General features: G+C 39.4%; 1 protein-coding gene and 1 pseudogene across 17 annotated transcripts in view; both read right to left on the minus strand.

Annotated features, from left to right (window-relative positions):
• Nucleotides 1–13,858, minus strand: part of LOC104589577 (N-acetylglucosaminyl transferase component family protein / Gpi1 family protein) — a 63,142-nt gene extending 49,284 nt beyond the window's left edge. For 12 of the 17 annotated variants that reach the window (XM_088898272.1, XM_010247929.2, XM_010247928.2 and 9 more), the window contains exons 1-9: nt 13,715–13,858; nt 13,459–13,537; nt 13,082–13,321; nt 11,634–12,020; nt 11,404–11,544; nt 11,223–11,308; nt 10,914–11,135; nt 9,997–10,491; nt 2,154–2,593 (exon numbers count right to left, since the gene is read on the minus strand). In XM_088898272.1, coding sequence (XP_088754398.1) covers nt 2,154–2,593; nt 9,997–10,491; nt 10,914–11,135; nt 11,223–11,308; nt 11,404–11,544; nt 11,634–12,020; nt 13,082–13,255 — 1,945 coding nt within the window. In that variant the 5' untranslated portion in view covers nt 13,256–13,321; nt 13,459–13,537; nt 13,715–13,858. The other 5 variants (XM_010247930.2, XM_088898271.1, XM_019196365.2 and 2 more) reach the window with 5 other exon arrangements.
• LOC109114148 (uncharacterized) lies at nt 13,499–17,626 on the minus strand (annotated as a pseudogene).
• Nucleotides 17,627–17,873: the final 247 nt, after the last annotated feature.

Genomic DNA, 17,873 nt, shown 5'->3' on the forward strand with positions numbered 1-17,873 from the left:
AGAATATGTGGATTTTGCCTGTTCCCATATCTCATTTGTAGTTTCAGTCCACATGAAGTTCTTCCTTATTTGCGGTTGCATGGAGATCAAAAGCCATGACATAACCATACTATTCTCCTGATCCCATCTATCATGTTATGCATTTCCAGAAGGTGGTTCTTTGATTCTTCCATTTATGTAGCCTATTTTTCCCCTTGCAGTTTTGTATAACTTGATCCCTCTTGACCACTCTAGGTAATTTAACCCATCAAGAGGAACAACAGCCATAGGGAAGGATAGGTCACTGCTCCCACTCATTCCATTCAGCATTGTGGAGATTTCGGATGTAGTTGAATCTTCACTATTCATGATTCTAGGTTTAGAAGTAAACAAAACCAAAGGCATACTGCCTTACAGAGCTGCTACAGTCCACAACTAGGCACTTGCTGATTTTCGGTTTCACAGAGAACCAAGCACAAACACTTCAGCTGCAGTACTAGTTTGGGGCATACAAACACTGCACTTGTAGTGTAACCAGGTCTGAATGACCTACAGTTTTACAACTTTCATGAAGCTCTCTCAGTAGGAACAGCAATACAAGTGGTGGTTCACCACACCTAATCGGCTGATATCCACTTTCCAGGGCAGCCGAATAGTCACTTAGGGCTTAGGGTTCATCAACAGTCCCTTAGAGAGCTGAATAGAGCAACACACAATCGGAGGGGAAAAAAAACAGCCAAACAGTCCCTACTCAGATTTTAGGACATTAACAGTCCATCGAAATAGTGCAAGCAGAGAACCATAAACTGAGAAACTTCAGTTCAGTACCTAGGTCACCCGAACTGTGAATAGGCAGTACACTCATGGACTCAATCTTCTCTGCAGGCCAGAACCCTTCTTCGTACATCTGGGATTGTTTTCTACAGTCTTCTTAGCCGAACAACTCCAGTCACCAGCACCTGGGCTGGAGGATAAAGAAGAAAAAACTTGTAGCAGAACCCTTTTCTGCGCTAGGAAGTTGAACAGTCAGCTTTCTTGTAGCAGAACCCTACTCGGCAGTGGAGACTAACCGCAACACTAGAGAATGCTTCCTCTTCCTTGTTTTCGAGCATCAGGACTATAGCTTCTATGCAGCAGTGGAGAGAGACCTCAACTAGTTGTTTTCCAGGCCTGGTCGGTTCCGCTCTGATGCCATGTTGAGCAGAAGAAGAAGAAGAAGAAGAAGAAGAAGAAAGGAAGAAGAAGAAGGAGAAGAGAAGAGGCTGCAGACTTAAGGCCTCAAAAGAACTGCTTCATTCGAGTGAAGCATTTGTATTTATACTATACTAGCCTTACAACACAAGAGGTCTACAAAATTACAAAAATATTCCTGCGGGCACTAAACCTGTGTACAGTACATACAATACATCTATCAACATCAGTCACAACCCCCATGAAGCTATTTTGTGACAACCAGGCAGATATTCATATATCCTCCAATCCAGTGTATCATGAGAGGACCAAACACATAGAGGTGGATTGTCACTTTGTTAAAGAAAAGATGATTAGTGGTGAAATGATTACCTCATATGTGAAGTCTGAAGATCAAATAGCTAACCTATTTACCAAAGGCTTGAGTGGTGCTCAAATGAAATACATTTGTAACAAGTTAGAGTTGTATGATATATACGCTCCAACTTGAGGGGGAGTGTTAAAATACAGCTTGTTCTAGGGTTATTTTAGTCTTTTCCCCTCTTTTAACTTTGTTTTTGTCTTTATTCTTAAGTCTAAGTATACAGGGGTAATATTGTAATTCTACATGTCATTATGAATTAAACATATACGGGTGGCAGTTCTCATACATGACTGAGACTGTTTTGCCCTACTCTATTCGTCTCCCTCTTCTCCTCTTCTCCTTCACTCCTCAATCTAGACTCATACCAGAACCTTTTTCTTTTATTTATTTAAATAAATACAGGCCTGATAACACCATTATCAAAATATTTGGTAAAAATGATGATGTACCAAAAAATTTTTTTGGCATATCTTCATCATTTTTACCAAATAATTTGACAATGGATTAGTAGTGATATGCCAAAATTATTTGATCATGTGCTTAATGATCTCCCCAACCAAGCACATTAAGAATACAGATAATACAATAACAACTCACCAAAGTCATGCAAGACTCTTACCTATATTTGAAAAGTTGCTTTGAAGCGATGAAATCAGGCTCCCACATATTTTGCTATCTTCCTGCTTTGTCCTCCCTTCTAGAGACTTTCCATATCCTGAACGTTGTTCATTAATACATCCAATCTCTGAACAACCAACAACTTTATTATCTGCACAAGGTAATGGTTCAAACCATATTCCACAGGGAAAGCTTCTCGGTTTTACCATCCAAAGGAAAATTTTAGCATAAGGTGTAGCATGAAGAATTGATACAATGACTTCGATTAATATGCAGATGCAACTAAAGACCATATTAATAATTGTGAAGAAAATGTAGAAAACAGAAGTTGTAGGTAGTAGAAGTAGGAGGGGTGTAAACAGAAGAGATCCAACAATATGTTGCTCCACCATGTAGTCATAACTATCAAACCTCTGCCGAAGTGGGTTCCATTTTCGACCCCTGCCAATAGCCCAAAAACAATCAGTTCCTTTATAGCTGAATTAAAGAAACCATTTTTCCTACCAAAAAATAAGAACTAAAGAAACCATTTCAGGATGAAGGTATAGTACTTTAACCTATCACTTTGGAACTTCTCCTGTCATAGGAAAATCATGTACATCTTAACTTACTAATCAACTTACCCATAAAAGAACACAAAATGTCAGCAGGAATGAAGAAATAGTCCTATCTTCTGCAAAAATGAGTATTGATATGTATCTAAGCATAGAAACTTTACATGTACATCCAACAAGAAAGAAGAGAGAAGAGAGAGATCTGAGAGCAAAAGACTATACTGGCGGCGCCAGCTTTTTGGTATTTATATTAGGGCAACCATAACATAACATAAAAGAGGGGGAATTACAATAATACCCCTGTGATACTAATCGGAAATAAAAAACAAAGGACAAAGATCTTATAAACAGACTTTTAACACTCCCCCTCAAGTTGGGACACAGATGTCAATCATGCCCAACTTGTCACATAAATCATTATGCCGCAAATGATGCAACCCTTTTGTGAAGATGTCCGCAAGTTGGTCTTCCGACCTGACATAGGGGGTGCACACTTCCCCTTTGACAACCTTTTGTTTGATGAAATGCTTGTCTACCTCAATGTGCTTTGTTCTATCATGCAATATTGGGTTAGCAGCAATGTTTATGACTACCTTGTTATCACAATATAAAGTCATAGGTCCATCAACTGTAAATACTAGCTCACTCAACAATTTTTTTAGCCACATTATTTCAGCCACTCCATGAGACATTGCTCTATATTCAGCTTCAGCACTAGACCTAACCACCTCATTCTGCTTTTTGCTTCTCCATGTGACTAGGTTTCCTCCCAAAGATACAGTAGCCGTTGGTAGACTTCCTATCATCCAGGGATCCTGCCCAATCTGCATCAATATACACTTCAACCTTCAAATGCCCGTTCTTTTGGTACAATAAACCTGCACCTGGGAATTTCTTAAGATATCTGAGAATTCTTTCAACTGCTTCAAGGTGGGTGGTCTTAGGGGCATGCATGAATTAACTAAGAACACCTACTGCATAAGCAATGTCTAGTCGAGTCATGGAGAGATATAGCAATCTTCCTACAAGCCTCTGAAATTGCTTCACATCTTTGATGACTAGGACACTCAATTTGTGATTAGGATCAATAAGAGAATCAACGGGTTTCACTCCCAATTTTCTTGTATCCAGTAACAAATCTAAGACATACTTTCTCTGAGAAATGAGATACCCTTTTGTGAGCGGGCATCTTCAATTCCAAGGAAGTATCTCAAAGGACCTAGATCTTTCATCTCAAACTGAGTACCAAGATATCCCTTCAATTTTTGAATTTCATTTTTCCAATCACCAGTGATAACTATATCATCAACATACACTATTAGGGCTGCAATTTTCCCTTCCTCTCTTTTCACAAACAATGTATGATCAGATTGGCATTGCTTATAGCCTTTTTGTTGTATAGCTACCTGGAATTTGCTAAACCAAACTCTTGGTGATTGTTTTAGGCCATATAATGACTTCTTCAACCTGCATACCTTTTGTTCATTACCTTAAACCCAGAAACCAAGGGGTTGTACCATGTACACTTCTTCTTCAAGATCCCCATTAGGGCTGCAATTTTCCCTTCCTCTCTTTTCACAAACAATGTATGATCAGATTGGCATTGCTTGTAGCCTTTTTGTTGTATAGCTACCTGGAATTTGCTAAACCAAACTCTTGGTGATTGTTTTAGGCCATATAATGACTTCTTCAACCTGCATACCTTTTGTTCATTACCTTGAACCTAGAAACCAGGGGGTTGTACCATGTACACTTCTTCTTCAAGATCCCCATTTAGAAATGCATTCTTGATATCCAATTGGTGAAGGTCCCAATCGAAGTTAGCAGCTAAAGAGAAAAGAACCCTAATGGAGTTCATCTTAGCAACTAATGCAAAAGTTTGTACATAATCCACCCCATGCACTTGAGTGAACCATTTTGCTGCTAGACGAGCTTTATACCACTCCCTTGTACCATTTTTATGTAATGCATTAATTTCTTCCTTTATTGCATTTGTCCATTCAGGCACCGAGAGAGCTTCTTCCACATTCTTAGGAGTAGGAATAGGAACATTGTCAATGGAAGAGAGGAATGTCCGAAAGAAAGGTGAAATGTAGTGCAAGACCTAACACCCTTCCGGTGAGCAATAGGACAGTCAAGATCATCAGCACTGGAGGTATCAATAGCAATAGGGTCAGAAAAATCAGTGGGAACTAAGGTACCTAGCTGGGTGGGATCCATCACTGGAGAATTTGATGGCATTGTTAGTACAGCTTCTAGATACTCCACAGCTCTTGAACTTGTTTGGCCTTTGTGACGGCGACAGAAAACACGGAAGGGAGGGGGATCAGGTAGAGGAGGGAGCTGAATTCTGAGGCAGAGGAGGATTTTGAACTTGTTTTTCCTCATGCCTACACTCCCCCCGAGGAGAAACAGGAAAAAAATGTTCACTTCCAAAAAAGGAGACATCCATAAAAACATGATATTATCGAGAAACAAGATCAAAGCACCAGTACCCCTTCTGAGTTGTAGGGTACCCCAAGAAAATGCAAAGAATAGCACAAGGATCCAATTTCCTATGGGTGGGTGACAAGTTTTAGGCAAAACAATGACAACCAAAAACACGGAGAGGAATAGACAAAAGAGGAGCCTTGGGATACAGAAGTTGATGTGGGGCTTTGTACTCTAACCATTGAGATGGCATCGGTTAATGAGATAAACAGCACAAAGAATAGCTTCAAGCCAAAAATGTTTAGAGACATTCATATGAATCAATAATCCCCAAGCCACTTCAAGAAGATAACAGTTCTTTCTTTCAGCAACACCATTTTGTTGTGGTGTTCGAGCACATGAGCTACGGTGGAGTGATCGAAATAAAGCAAAGAACTCCATAAGATCATTATGAAAGTATTCTTTGGCATTATCAGATTGGAAGATTTGGATTTCAGTTTGAAATTGGGTGAAGATCATTCTTTGGATATCTTGGATAATTACTTCATCCCTAGTTCGCATGGGATACACCCATGTGTGCCTGGAAAAGTCATCAATAAAGGTAATAAAATACTTGTAGCCACTTTCAAATGGTAACGTAACTAGGCCCCAAACATCATAATGAACAATATGGAAAAGAAATTCAAATTTATTATTCTTTGAAGAAAAATGAGTTCTACAATGTTTACTCAACTAACAAGTATGCATCTGATTTATTATTCAAATTTATCAACACAAGTATGCATCTGATCCATGTTTTAAAAGGGGGCAGGGGGTCTGGGGGGAGAAGACCCCAGCCGAAGGGACAGGGGGCAAACCACTTTCTTTCCCCTTATCTTTTCCTCCCTTCCCTTTCCTTTTCTTTTCTTTCCTTTTCTTTTTTTTTTCTTCTCTTTCTTTTTCTTTCCCTTCCCTTTCTTTTCCTTTTTTCCTTTTTCTTTTTTTTCTGTCTTTTTATATAAGATGTGCATGAGGCGCATGAGGCGTACGCCTCTAGCACGCCTCATGAAAAAAGCACATTAGGCGTACGCCTCTTGTACCTGAGTCGTACACCTCAGAGGTGTCAGCACCTCTGGCATACGCCTCAAGGCGTTTTGGGAGCACCTCACCTGGAGGTGCGCTTCCATGCATATGCCTCCCACGCCTTTTAAAACACCGATCTAATCTTATCAAGTTGGCTGGTCATATTGATGACAAGCAGGTTGATACCCCTTTAGAGTTGAATGTTAAGCTGTCAAAGTCAAAAGGTCCATTACTCCAGCCCTAGAAAGATCTTATGTAGCCAATTAGATCAAGACCACATGAGATCCCTACTTGATCCTAGACCTGATCTACTACCAACTTGGTTGAAATAGTTGGTGGTCAAACCAAGTTTAAAATAGATTTCAATAAGAAAAATAAAAGAAAAGAGAAGAGAGAGCAAAGGAGAAGAGGAAAAGAGAACACAAAGGAAAGAAGAAAAAAGGGGCATAGTATCTTGTGGTTTTGCCACCCCATTCATTGTTATTTATATGAGAAAAATAAAAACAAAGTACAATGACCATAATACCCTGTTGCCTAAAGAATAAAAGAAAACAGCAATAAAATAATATGGGACCACCACAAATTAACAATGTTCAAAGAATCGGACCGAGCATAAAACTAGAGAAGGGAAAGGTTCGCGGGTCAGAGGTTCAACTGGGGTTGAACCTGAGGTCGAACCATGATGACTTGGCATATACATATATATACTACGGGTCATATAAATACTATATATAATATATTTTACAACTTTTAATGTACTTAAAATATGGTGAATGGATGGTAAGCTTCTTAATTTTTAAAACAAATGACTAGGATTTAAGCCTTTTAACTTACATTTTCTTTAAAATATGTGCATAATAATGTAATATGTACAGTAAATAGTCATTAATTAGCATAAGAGGTGGATTAGTGGTAATTAAGTAATCTGTAAAAATAAGAGATCTTGGGTTCAAATCTTGTTAACAACATTTTAAAATTTCACTTATGTATGGACTCGGACAGTTTCATGAAACCAATACGGATTCACCGGTTTTCTGATTAAACCGGCCAGTCAGCCGGTTTTGAGCAAGCCTGGTTATTGGGGTGTGATCAAACCAATCAGGGCCCTAGGTCACGGTTCAACTAGTTCAATTGGCCGGTCTGGTCCAATTTTCTAAACACTACAAATTAAGTTGGATCTACTATATCTCTACAGTCATATGAAGATAAAGTGTACAATGATGCAAATTGGGCCGGGTGTGTTGATGATAGGAGATCTACTTCAAGGTATTGTACCTTTGTTAGAGACTTGGAGGGAATCTTGTTTCATGGAGGAGTAAGAAACAAAATGTTGTTGTCTACTCCATTGTTGAGGTAGAGAGATCTATAGCTAATGGTGTGATTGAAGTGTTATGGTTGAGATCCCTACTTGAAGAGTTAGGTATTGAGTATGAAAGGCCCTTAATGTTGTATTGTGATAACCAGACCACCATTAATATTGCCCATAATCCAATACAGCATAATAGAATAAAACATATTAAAGTGGACCAACATTTTATCAAAGAGAAAATTGCCTCTCAAGAAGTGTTTTTTTCTTATGTTGCCTCTGATATGTAGCTTGCTGATTTCTTCACCAAAGCAAATACTGAAGTCAAGTTGGAGACAGATTTACTTAAGTTGGGAATGACAAATATCTATTCCCAACTCGAGAGGGAGTGTAGAGATACAGTAGATTAAGTCTTGTGGTCCCATTTATTTATTCTTTATTGCTGTTATTTGTTTCTTTCTTTTACATAGGCAGGGCTATTATTGCCATTATAATGTTTTTTATTTGCTCACATATAAATAGCAATTATTGGGGGTGACAGGACTACAAGATTCTACACCCCTTTCCACTCTTTTTTTATCAGCACACCCCTTTTCTCTCATTGTCTTTGTGTTTTCTCTTCTGCTCTTTTTCTTCTTTTTTTTTATTCTCCTTTTCTTTGCTGATTTCTCATCAAAACCTGGTTTGATTAACAGCTATTTCAGTCAAGTAAAATTATAATCATAACCCTCTATAGTAACAAAATACATAAACTGACCAAAACCCATACTAGACATTTAAACACTTACATAACCCTGTCATTGAACAAATAGAAAAGCATAGACAACCACTCCATTAACAAAGTACAAAACTCAAAAGATCCAAGGGTTTAAGAAGGGGAAAAAAGAATAAAAGCATAAAGAGGTTTCTTTTTTTTATTTTTCTACTCTCTCTCTCTCTCTCTTACATTCATAATACAGCAGCTCCACCCTCAACCTTTTCCCTTTTACTTACTCTATATCTTAAATTTTATCATAAAAAATTATAACCTTCTTTAGTTGCTAATTTGATATAAAATTACTCGATTAAATACTTATTATATTAGTATTATTTTTGAAAGTACTGAAGTTAATATATTTGAAATACTACTGTCCTAGGCATGATAATTTGTCACGTTTTTTAGAGAACTTAATGTTCTTAATAGTGATATTTGCTATTGTTTTCAATTAATATGCTTGTTGAATGGTATATAAATCTAGGGAAATAGGAAAAACTTAGTTTTTTATGAAACTTCTATCACTAGGTGACTAGGCACCCCATTGTTGCCCAGAATCACCTAGACACCTTGACTATGGTAAGTGAACCTACTATAAGAGAAAGCTCCAAAAGAAGACTAAATATGTATTTATCAAAAAAAAAAAAAAAAAACTACTATAAGAGAAAGTGCAAAACTGATTTCAAGATTTTCACCAAAATTTGATGACTGTTTTAACCAGTACATTGTCGCTTTACAAAAACAGACTTGTATGCCTTTCTTTTCACTAATCAAAAGCCCCACAAACCTTTAGGTTTTCATTAGTAAATCAAACCCCTTGCTCTCACCATTGTCCTGAACTTTTCCCACATAACCTATCAGCAATGAGGCACCACTACCCTATACTATTAGAAAGCAAAGACCTTCTCATGCCACTTATACAACATTATAGAGCTGGAAAAATGGGTGGTCATTATGAAAAGAGAGTTGCAATTAATTATACCCAGTAACACAGGTATATGAAAAGTCTATGTTACCAGGGGTTATGGAGGTGATAATGTGTTAGGGCCCAGCCCAGTGCTCAGCACAGAAGGATACCACAATTCCTGGAGTTTCTGCTCAGCCAGCTGTGGTTGGAGTATATTCCAGAAAACCCAGAGCCACATCAGCTAACTGTCTGTCACTGTCGGAGTTTGTTACAAGCACTACATCAGCTATATAGTGGCCGTGAAGCCCTCCATCAAAAGACCTAGCTAAAATTAAGGGACAAGAACCATTACCCATTTACCCTAACATCTTCTCCTTTCTGTTTCTGAGGAGGTTGTGGCTCCCTCAAAGAGTCACCTGAGGTAGGCAGAACCCCTACCATAATGCCTCATTGCCTCCAATGTATGGTGAAATTTGGATGTACAAATCTTTAATTCTTTTAATAAAATAAGAACTTATTTCCGGAAAAAAAAATACCCAATATGAATTTAAAACACTTTATTTTTTACATAGAGATTGGAAAGAACATATCAAGAACATGCAAGGTACCATTACAATTGGAATCACTATATACTAAAAGAAGCAAGGTAATGGTGCCTTTATCAAAGAAGCAAGGTACCATTACAATTGGCATCAAGACATACAAAATTCTTCTCTATGTTTTATTAAGAGATATGCATGTTAGTGGAATGAGATAATACGTTCATAACCATAAGGAGAGATTGTAAGAAAATATTTTGACTATTGAATACAAAAAGAAGGCAAGCATTACCTAAAAATACGCCATAGGGCTGCCAATGCTTGGATCTGTTGTGAATATAGAAGTGACACCAACCAATGAAGAGTTGAGATATGAAATGTTGCTAGCACAATCATGTCTTTGATTAGAGAAGCCAGTATAGTTGCCCCCAAAATGATGCCAGATATAGCAAGTCCTTTGAGAAAATAACCAAAGAAGAAACCAAAAAAGATCCAGAGGGTAGACCAAATCTGAATTGCATTAAGTGAAAGCATGCCAAGAATTCCAGCTACTTCTAAATTCAGCTTGAAACCTGCTGGGACCCCCATCAGCCACACACAACCCGAACGTAATATATTATTTGTTATGTCATGGACAAGGTTTGAAACCCATAAAGATACAGTTTCTGCATGCACTAACAATGTGAAACCAACCATATTCCCCAAAATAACATCAACAGCTATGCTTGACCATGTTGAATGTTTACACAAAGAAGCCCTTTCTGCATATTCTACACTTGAACGGGACCTACAAATTAGATGAAACTTCAAAGCCTTAAGCAAGGCACAAGGAGATCAGTTATCAAAAACTATAATATGGAGAAATGGATTGATCATGACCATGACCTCCATACTACTGTCACACAGGAAGATGTAGGTCATTGCCTACCATTTGATAGGTCAGAACAAGATGATATGTTTAGCAAAAAGTCAACTCAATCAGATTCTCATAATGTTCTGAGTCTTGAGCTAGACAAAACCTTATAACCATCTCAGAGAAAGTAATATTAGTTGGTTAGGAAGGAGATGGGATCTGAACCATGTGGTATGAGTACGAACCCTCTTCATTAAGCCATGCTTCCTGCAGATGCAGACCTGGTGGAAATTTTTTTAAGTGTGACACCCTAACCTAGGAATTCTTGATGTTTTTTGTACAATTGATTGCATTACCTGAAACCACCATCCTGAAGGAATATTGGCCAATATAGTAGCTGGCAGCTGCGGATATGGACATTCTTCCACGTATAGCTAAATACCTTTGCCAACATCTTGTAGAGCAATGAATCTGATCCATAACTAAGAAAAGCATGAAAGAGTTGAAGAATGATGTAGAAGAGAGTGAAGCATGAAGCTACAAAAACAGCTACTGAGTGGCATGTGATTGCAAGAAACCTGAACAAATAATGGATAGAAAATCAAATACTACAGATCAAAACACAAGAAAGGAGAAAGTACCAAGAAAAGCAGAGAAATTGGTACTGATTAAATGTAGCCTTGTGCCCCATGCATTTCTTGCATAATCTTCTAGCAGCAGTTGCACAATTGATTGCCAAGACAACTGTGTCCTGCACATCAGATTTGAAATGATAAAAGTAAGAGGATAATTGGGAATAAATTAAAAGCATAAACACAACTCTAGGTCCATGAAGCAGTATATTACCAGGTCAGGGAACGCTTGCTTCTGGTGAAGTTTATCAACCCACTTGGGTCTCTTGATGGGCATTTGAACTCCTTCAGAAGAGATCGAAGAACCAACCAGGAAGTGGCGTATTCCAAATGTTGGTGGGTCATAAACTATTATCTGAACCCATTCAAACCAAGGAGAAGAGTTTAAGCAAAAAGTAGAAAGAAAATAATGAAATGAGAAGCAACAGAATAACCCTGTCTTACATGAAGATCACAGCTAGATACTAATTTTGAACTCCAGTGTACATGATGAAACTTAGGAATCCAATGGATATTTGAACAATAATACTCATCAGAATCATATGACAACTGGATCCAATTACTGATTCCTGAAGACCCCTTGCTTTTTTCTAAAAATTTGTTTTTGTAGCGTTCACATGAACATTGCCGATGACTATCTCCAAATAAATCTTGATTGCTGTTTGAGTATACTTTCTTATAATTGTTAGATTTTGTGCCATCCCTGTCCATTTCAGCACATGGAGGCTGCTCATTAAAGCTGCAATCTGTAGCACAGTGCCCCAAAACAGAGAATGCTGATTTATCCTGCAGAAATAAGGGCATCCTCGAATTTGCGTAATCAAGAATTCCCTATTTAAAAAGAAAAAACATAAAACAATGTCAGCACCACGCGCAATTCTTGAACCTTGATAAATTCAATGAATGTTCAGCTAGCTAACCAGGCATATTGCACAAGATATCCACATTCACTTCCCATGCTGGTATTTATGCCAAGATATATATAGGGAACTTTTCAAATGCAATGCAATGAGAGACTAATGGCAAAGATTTTAGAAGAAAAATAGGGTTTATTAAATGAACGTCAGTGTGGAGGAAACCATTTATCTTCATAAAACTAAAAATAATATGGTCCATAGTGTCCAAAGCTGTTGTAAGGTTTTTTTTTATGATCAGTAAGTTTGCTTGTAAGGTTTCACTAAAACGGTGTTTGTTCATCGTTGATGTCTGTCACAGCCTTAAAAGTTAAAACTACATAACATGTCCAGAGCTAAAGAACTGGAGGGATCCCATCAACCGAAATTCACTAAGTCAAGAATTAGCATTCCTTTTATAAGATTTTGGAAACCACTATTAGTCCTGCTTCATCCTAAGCATAACTAAAAGTTAGAGCAGACACATTTTTCCATTCTTCCCATTATTCAACCACATCAAGAGATGATCCCAAGCAAGTAATGCCATTGGCCTCTGTTTAACTCTATTTGCAACAAACATTAAGGAACATACTGGAGTTTTGCATGGTAATAAGTTTCATGGTTTTATGGATTCTACTAATTAATCATGTAACACACTAACACCTAAAAGGATTCTACTAATTAATCATGTAACACACTAACACCTTTTAGGGGGATGAAAATAAGCAATCAGATTAAAACGAATGATGCCTCAGTTTTATCCATTGTTAATCCAAGCATATTGATTCCGGAATACAAAGATCAAGAATATGTATTGTTTTCTATAGATGAAAAGCTGATACTGTATGAACCTATGAACATTAGAAAATCGGGGAATAAACACACAGTTTAACCATCAAAGGAACGCAGATTATGCAATCCTCATGGAAGAAATGCATACTCCACGACATTAACAACATGAAAGCCCAATTAACAAATGTTGGAAAATGGGTTTGACACCTGAAGACCAGATTGGGAACAAAAACGTGATATATCATCGGGAGAAGCTGCAAAAGCTACAACAATGTCTAGCGAAGCCGAAGAAGATTGAATGAACCACCCAAACAATAAGGAGGATTTTGGTTCGCCAGATGAGAGATGCTTCGGCCACCAAATCCTGCATTTCGTTCCCATCTTCGTCACACGACAAACATAGCTAATTTCTTCTTAGCAATTGAAGAAGAATAAACTGCGCCAGACCTGGATAAAGATATTGTAGAAGAATAAATGAATTATTAAAGCAACTCAAAGAAAAAGATATGTCAATCAAAGCCTTAAAAAAATGGCGAAAAGTTAGAAAAAATAGAAAATATTTGAGAAAAGTAGAAAGAAGGTACCTTCTCTAATTATCAGTTTTAGGAATGGCAAACACCAATCTTAATTTTGATGGATGTACAGCTGGTAAAAAGCCAAGTCCTGCAGCAGTAGAAGATAACGGTATTTAGTGATTGTGAAATATAAACTTCCAGTGGAGAATTCTTGTGCAACGTGAATGAAGCAGACAGTTAAGAGCGTCTGATCATAGAGTCTGGATGCTCCAGACCGAAACTAACTTCAGCATAAAGTGTTCGTGGAAATGCGAAAACCGTTTACCTGAAGGCTGAAGCTACAAATTCCAGGGGTTTAGTTTTTCTCTTTGAACTGCGCTAAGGTTGCATTTGGATTAGAGTGGATTTGGCGTAAGATTGGAATTGCCAATGCAGCGAATCTCCCAATTCCGGGGTCCATTTTGGTTGATGCGGCAAACATCGTATTTTAACCGCAGTCTATTCAAAATAAAGTGTAGGTGTGGCAATTTTCCCCGTCCCCGACGGGTACTCGGGCTCCCCGACCCGGCGGGGTCGGGAATGGGGTACTTTGTAGGGTGTTCAGAAAAAACCGAAAAATCGGATCGAATCAAGAAAATCGAACCGCAAAATGTGGTTAATCGAATTGATCGATTTGGTTTCGGTTCGGGATTTTTGAAAAATTGAAAGAATAGTTCGGTTTTTGGTTAACTTACAAAAAAATTGACAATTAATCGAACCAACCGGTATAAATATTTTTAATATATGTCACATATTTTCTATGTATTATATATAAATATATATTCATTATATATGAAAATATATACTTATATTATATTTAAAATGATCTATTTATAAATATATTTTATATATTATATATTTTTCAAATATTTATAATATATTATATATCATTTATTATTTATAATATAATATTATACATATATTTGTATAATATATATTATAAATATAAAAAACTGAAAAACCAAAGAACCAAACCGATCAAAAACCAAAATCAACGGACCGGTTAACCAATGGTATCGATTCGATTTCCATTTGGAGAATTAGAAAAACCGATACCACTGGTTTGGTTTACAAAAAAGTGTCATGGTTCAGTTAACTGAAGCGTAGACACCCCTATTACTTTGGCGGGGTTGGGGTCGGGGATGAGGCTATCCTTGAATCCCCAATTGGGGGTGGGGACAGGGATGGGGAATGCAATCCCCACCCCGACTGGGCCCCCATTAATATATATAATTATATATATAAATTAAAAAGACCCCCTTGTACTATGGGGTCTGGGACAAAGACCCCCTATACATTGTTTTGTGACAAAGATCCCCCAATACCATGACTGTGAGACAAAAACCCCCTTCCGTTAGCCTTCCATTGAAATCCATGGTTGCAACATTTTTTAATCTCCATTCTATGCTTGTAATAACTAGAAGAAAAATATTGTTCATCTTCCTCAACTTCACAATAAACGAACAGCAGTGGCGGCAGACTTCCGAAGTCCTCCCTCTCTTTCCCTCTCTCTCTCCTCGGTACAGCGGCTGTTGTATCTATGCCTACAGGGATGTTGTCGTGGCCTCCTGCTGTCTCACCTTGGCTTGCCACACCTGCGCCTCCACTCTAAGTTGCGCCACTCGCTCTTCCAACTCTACGTGTCTCTTCGCTGCTTTCTCCACCTCCGCATCTTTTTCCCTTAGTCTTCGCACTGCAGATTCTTCCGCTGTGCCCAGTAGCGCCCAGTAGTGCCTCTTCTCTCTCTGCTAATGTGTGCCTCAGTTGGTCCCCCTGAACGATAATACGTCGATACCCACTCGCTCTTCTAGCTCCACGGATACCCATTTTATTTCTATGTTGAGAACAGGAGAATAATAGAATATAGTGCCTAGGCTTGAAAGAATTGATCAATTTCGTCTCTCTGTTGCTTTAATTGAGCAGCGAGATCTTTTGTTAGGAAGGATGAGATAATCGAAGAGGGAAGAACCAGACTCTGCTGTTGCTGTTGTGGGTGTTGCTGCTGCCGTTGATGATGATGTTGATTTGTTGCTATTGTTGGTCTCCAGAAGCCAAACGAAGGCCGGTGGAGACGACATTGGGTTGTTGGTTATGGAGTTGTGCAAGGTTCACCAGCGTTGGTGGTGTATGAGATTGCAGAGAGAAGAGGTCAATTGGTGCCCCGGCTGCTGCAGCAGCAGCGATAGCTTCTCTGCCTCTCTTGCGTGGATTGGTGCCCACTACAAAAGAACACCAAAAGAAGCACATCTTAGAACTAGACAGACCTCGTTTAAGCCCCCCAAAACTGGCCTAAATCTCATGGGGCAAAAGAAATAGCAGAAAAACAATAGGACCCATCTCACCTCCATTGCTGAAAAGCATATGGGATTGGTCAAAGAATCCTCCCGGCTGCAGTTGGAATGAATAATCAGTTAATCACCTATGATGAGGGCGGATTTGGCCCTCCAATGATATTGTGACACATGGCACCTTGGAACAACTAGGTGACACCCAGAACCACTTAGGCAACAACTTGTCTTAGCCAAATTGATGGTGTCCGACCTGACGGCTTGGCACAAGCGCCGAACTAGCGGCTTGGCCCAAGCACGACCTGGCAGCCTGGCATAGGCGCCGACCTGGCGACCTGGCACAAGCGCCGAACTGGCAGCATGGCACAGGCACCAAACTGGCGGCCTGGCCCAGGCGTGACCTGGCGGCCTGGCATGGGCGCCGACCTGGCGGCTTGTTCGGCCTCTAAGTCATCGGCCACTTGGAAGCAAACCAAATGTCAAGGTACTTAGCACAAAAAATTGATACATCACAAAAAAAAAAATTGATTCATCAATTGGCGCCATCTGTGGGAAACGCTACAAAAAGCTAAGTTCTCATCCTTCGAAAGGCTAAGTCCTCTTCTTCCAAAAAGCTATGCTCTCACCTTTTAGAAACTAAAAGCTCCCACTTTCTAGTTTCCATTTTTTATGAATTCAAAGACTATGCAGGAAGTTGATGGCCAACAGACTAAACAACTCTACCAACTTTATTTCAACTCGGATAAAGCCTCATCAGTCCTCTTTGCGAGGTACCCTCTACAAAGATGAGCTCTTTGTGGCTTCCGCGGGAGTAGGTGGCCAACAGACTGCATGGACACCCCTGCCGGTCGATCCTTCCAAGGCTCCCGTGCGAGGCTGATGCAGCGCAGCTGTAGCTCTAAGGTGTTGAGCTGATAAAAGACCTCGGCACCACATAAGACCCAATCGCTTCTTCGGCATAGGCAAATTCAAAGATCAAGGAGATTGGACTATGAGCCGCTCCCAGAGCCTAAGGGCTAAGGTGCCGAACTCTAGCAAAAACTTCGGCACCACATAAGACCCAGTCGCCCCTTCGGCATGGGCAAAATCAAGGGTAAGGAGAGTGGATTGCGAGTCGCTCCCAGAGCCTAAGGAATTGAATCAACGCTTACGAGCTCATTGAATTAGTCATTTCAGGCCAAAAGGAGCAATCTACTCCCTTCGCCGAGTTACTTTCAGCTCGGGAATGGGGGGCAAATGATGAGGGCGGATTTGGCCCTCTAATGATATATTGACACATGGCACCTCGAAACAACTAGGTGACACCCAGAACCACTTAGGCAACAACTTGTGCTAAGGCCACCAGGTTGGCACTCTGGTCAGCTCGACACTCTAGTCAGCTCGGCACCAAATAGGCAACTCGGCACTCTGGTCAGCTCGTCACCTAACTTGCCTAGCTTCGCCCAGTCAACTCGTCACCTAACCTGCCTAGCTCGGCCCAGTCAGTTCGGCACCTAACCTGCCCAGCTCGGTCCAGTTAACTCAGCACCTAATCTGCCCCCAGCTCGGCCTGGTTAGCTCGGCATCCAGGTCCTCATCCAGTAGAAGTTAACTTCGGCCTCTGAGTCATCGGCCACTTGGAAGCATACCAAATGACGAGGTACTTAGCACAAAAAATTGATACATCACCAAAAAAAAATTGATTCATCAACCTCCAAGTGCGTTACTTCGATCCTGCCCGCTTCTGCAAACAACCCATTAATCAGGGCAACGAACCCATTAGAATGAGAAGAAGCTTAAGAAAGTAAAGGAAGAACAGAAGGCAGAGAAGATAGAAAAAAGAGATAAATACTAATAAATGATGTAAGTAGAGAGGTCGCAAACCTGTTGAGGAGCAAAACATTTAATGGGTATTGAGCTTGAGTGGCCATTGCAGGTAATAAAGAGACAGAGATCGAAAGAGGTATAAGTTAAAGAGGTGAGACAAGGCAGTGGAGGAGGATAAACGAAGAGAAGGGTATACAGAGAGGTTTGTTGAGCTAGAGGGTTAATTAATGTGCACACACCAGAAGCATGAGAGAGAGAGAGAGGCTTCCCCAAAGCAAGGCGGATTCTTCAATGGAGAGAAGAAAAGAAATGAGACAGATGAAATGGAGTGTCTTCTCCCACTTTGTCACC

The sequence above is a fragment of the Nelumbo nucifera genome, chromosome 2 (assembly GCF_055504915.1).
Source record: "Nelumbo nucifera cultivar China Antique chromosome 2, China Antique-T2T, whole genome shotgun sequence".
Lineage (NCBI taxonomy): Eukaryota > Viridiplantae > Streptophyta > Magnoliopsida > Proteales > Nelumbonaceae > Nelumbo > Nelumbo nucifera.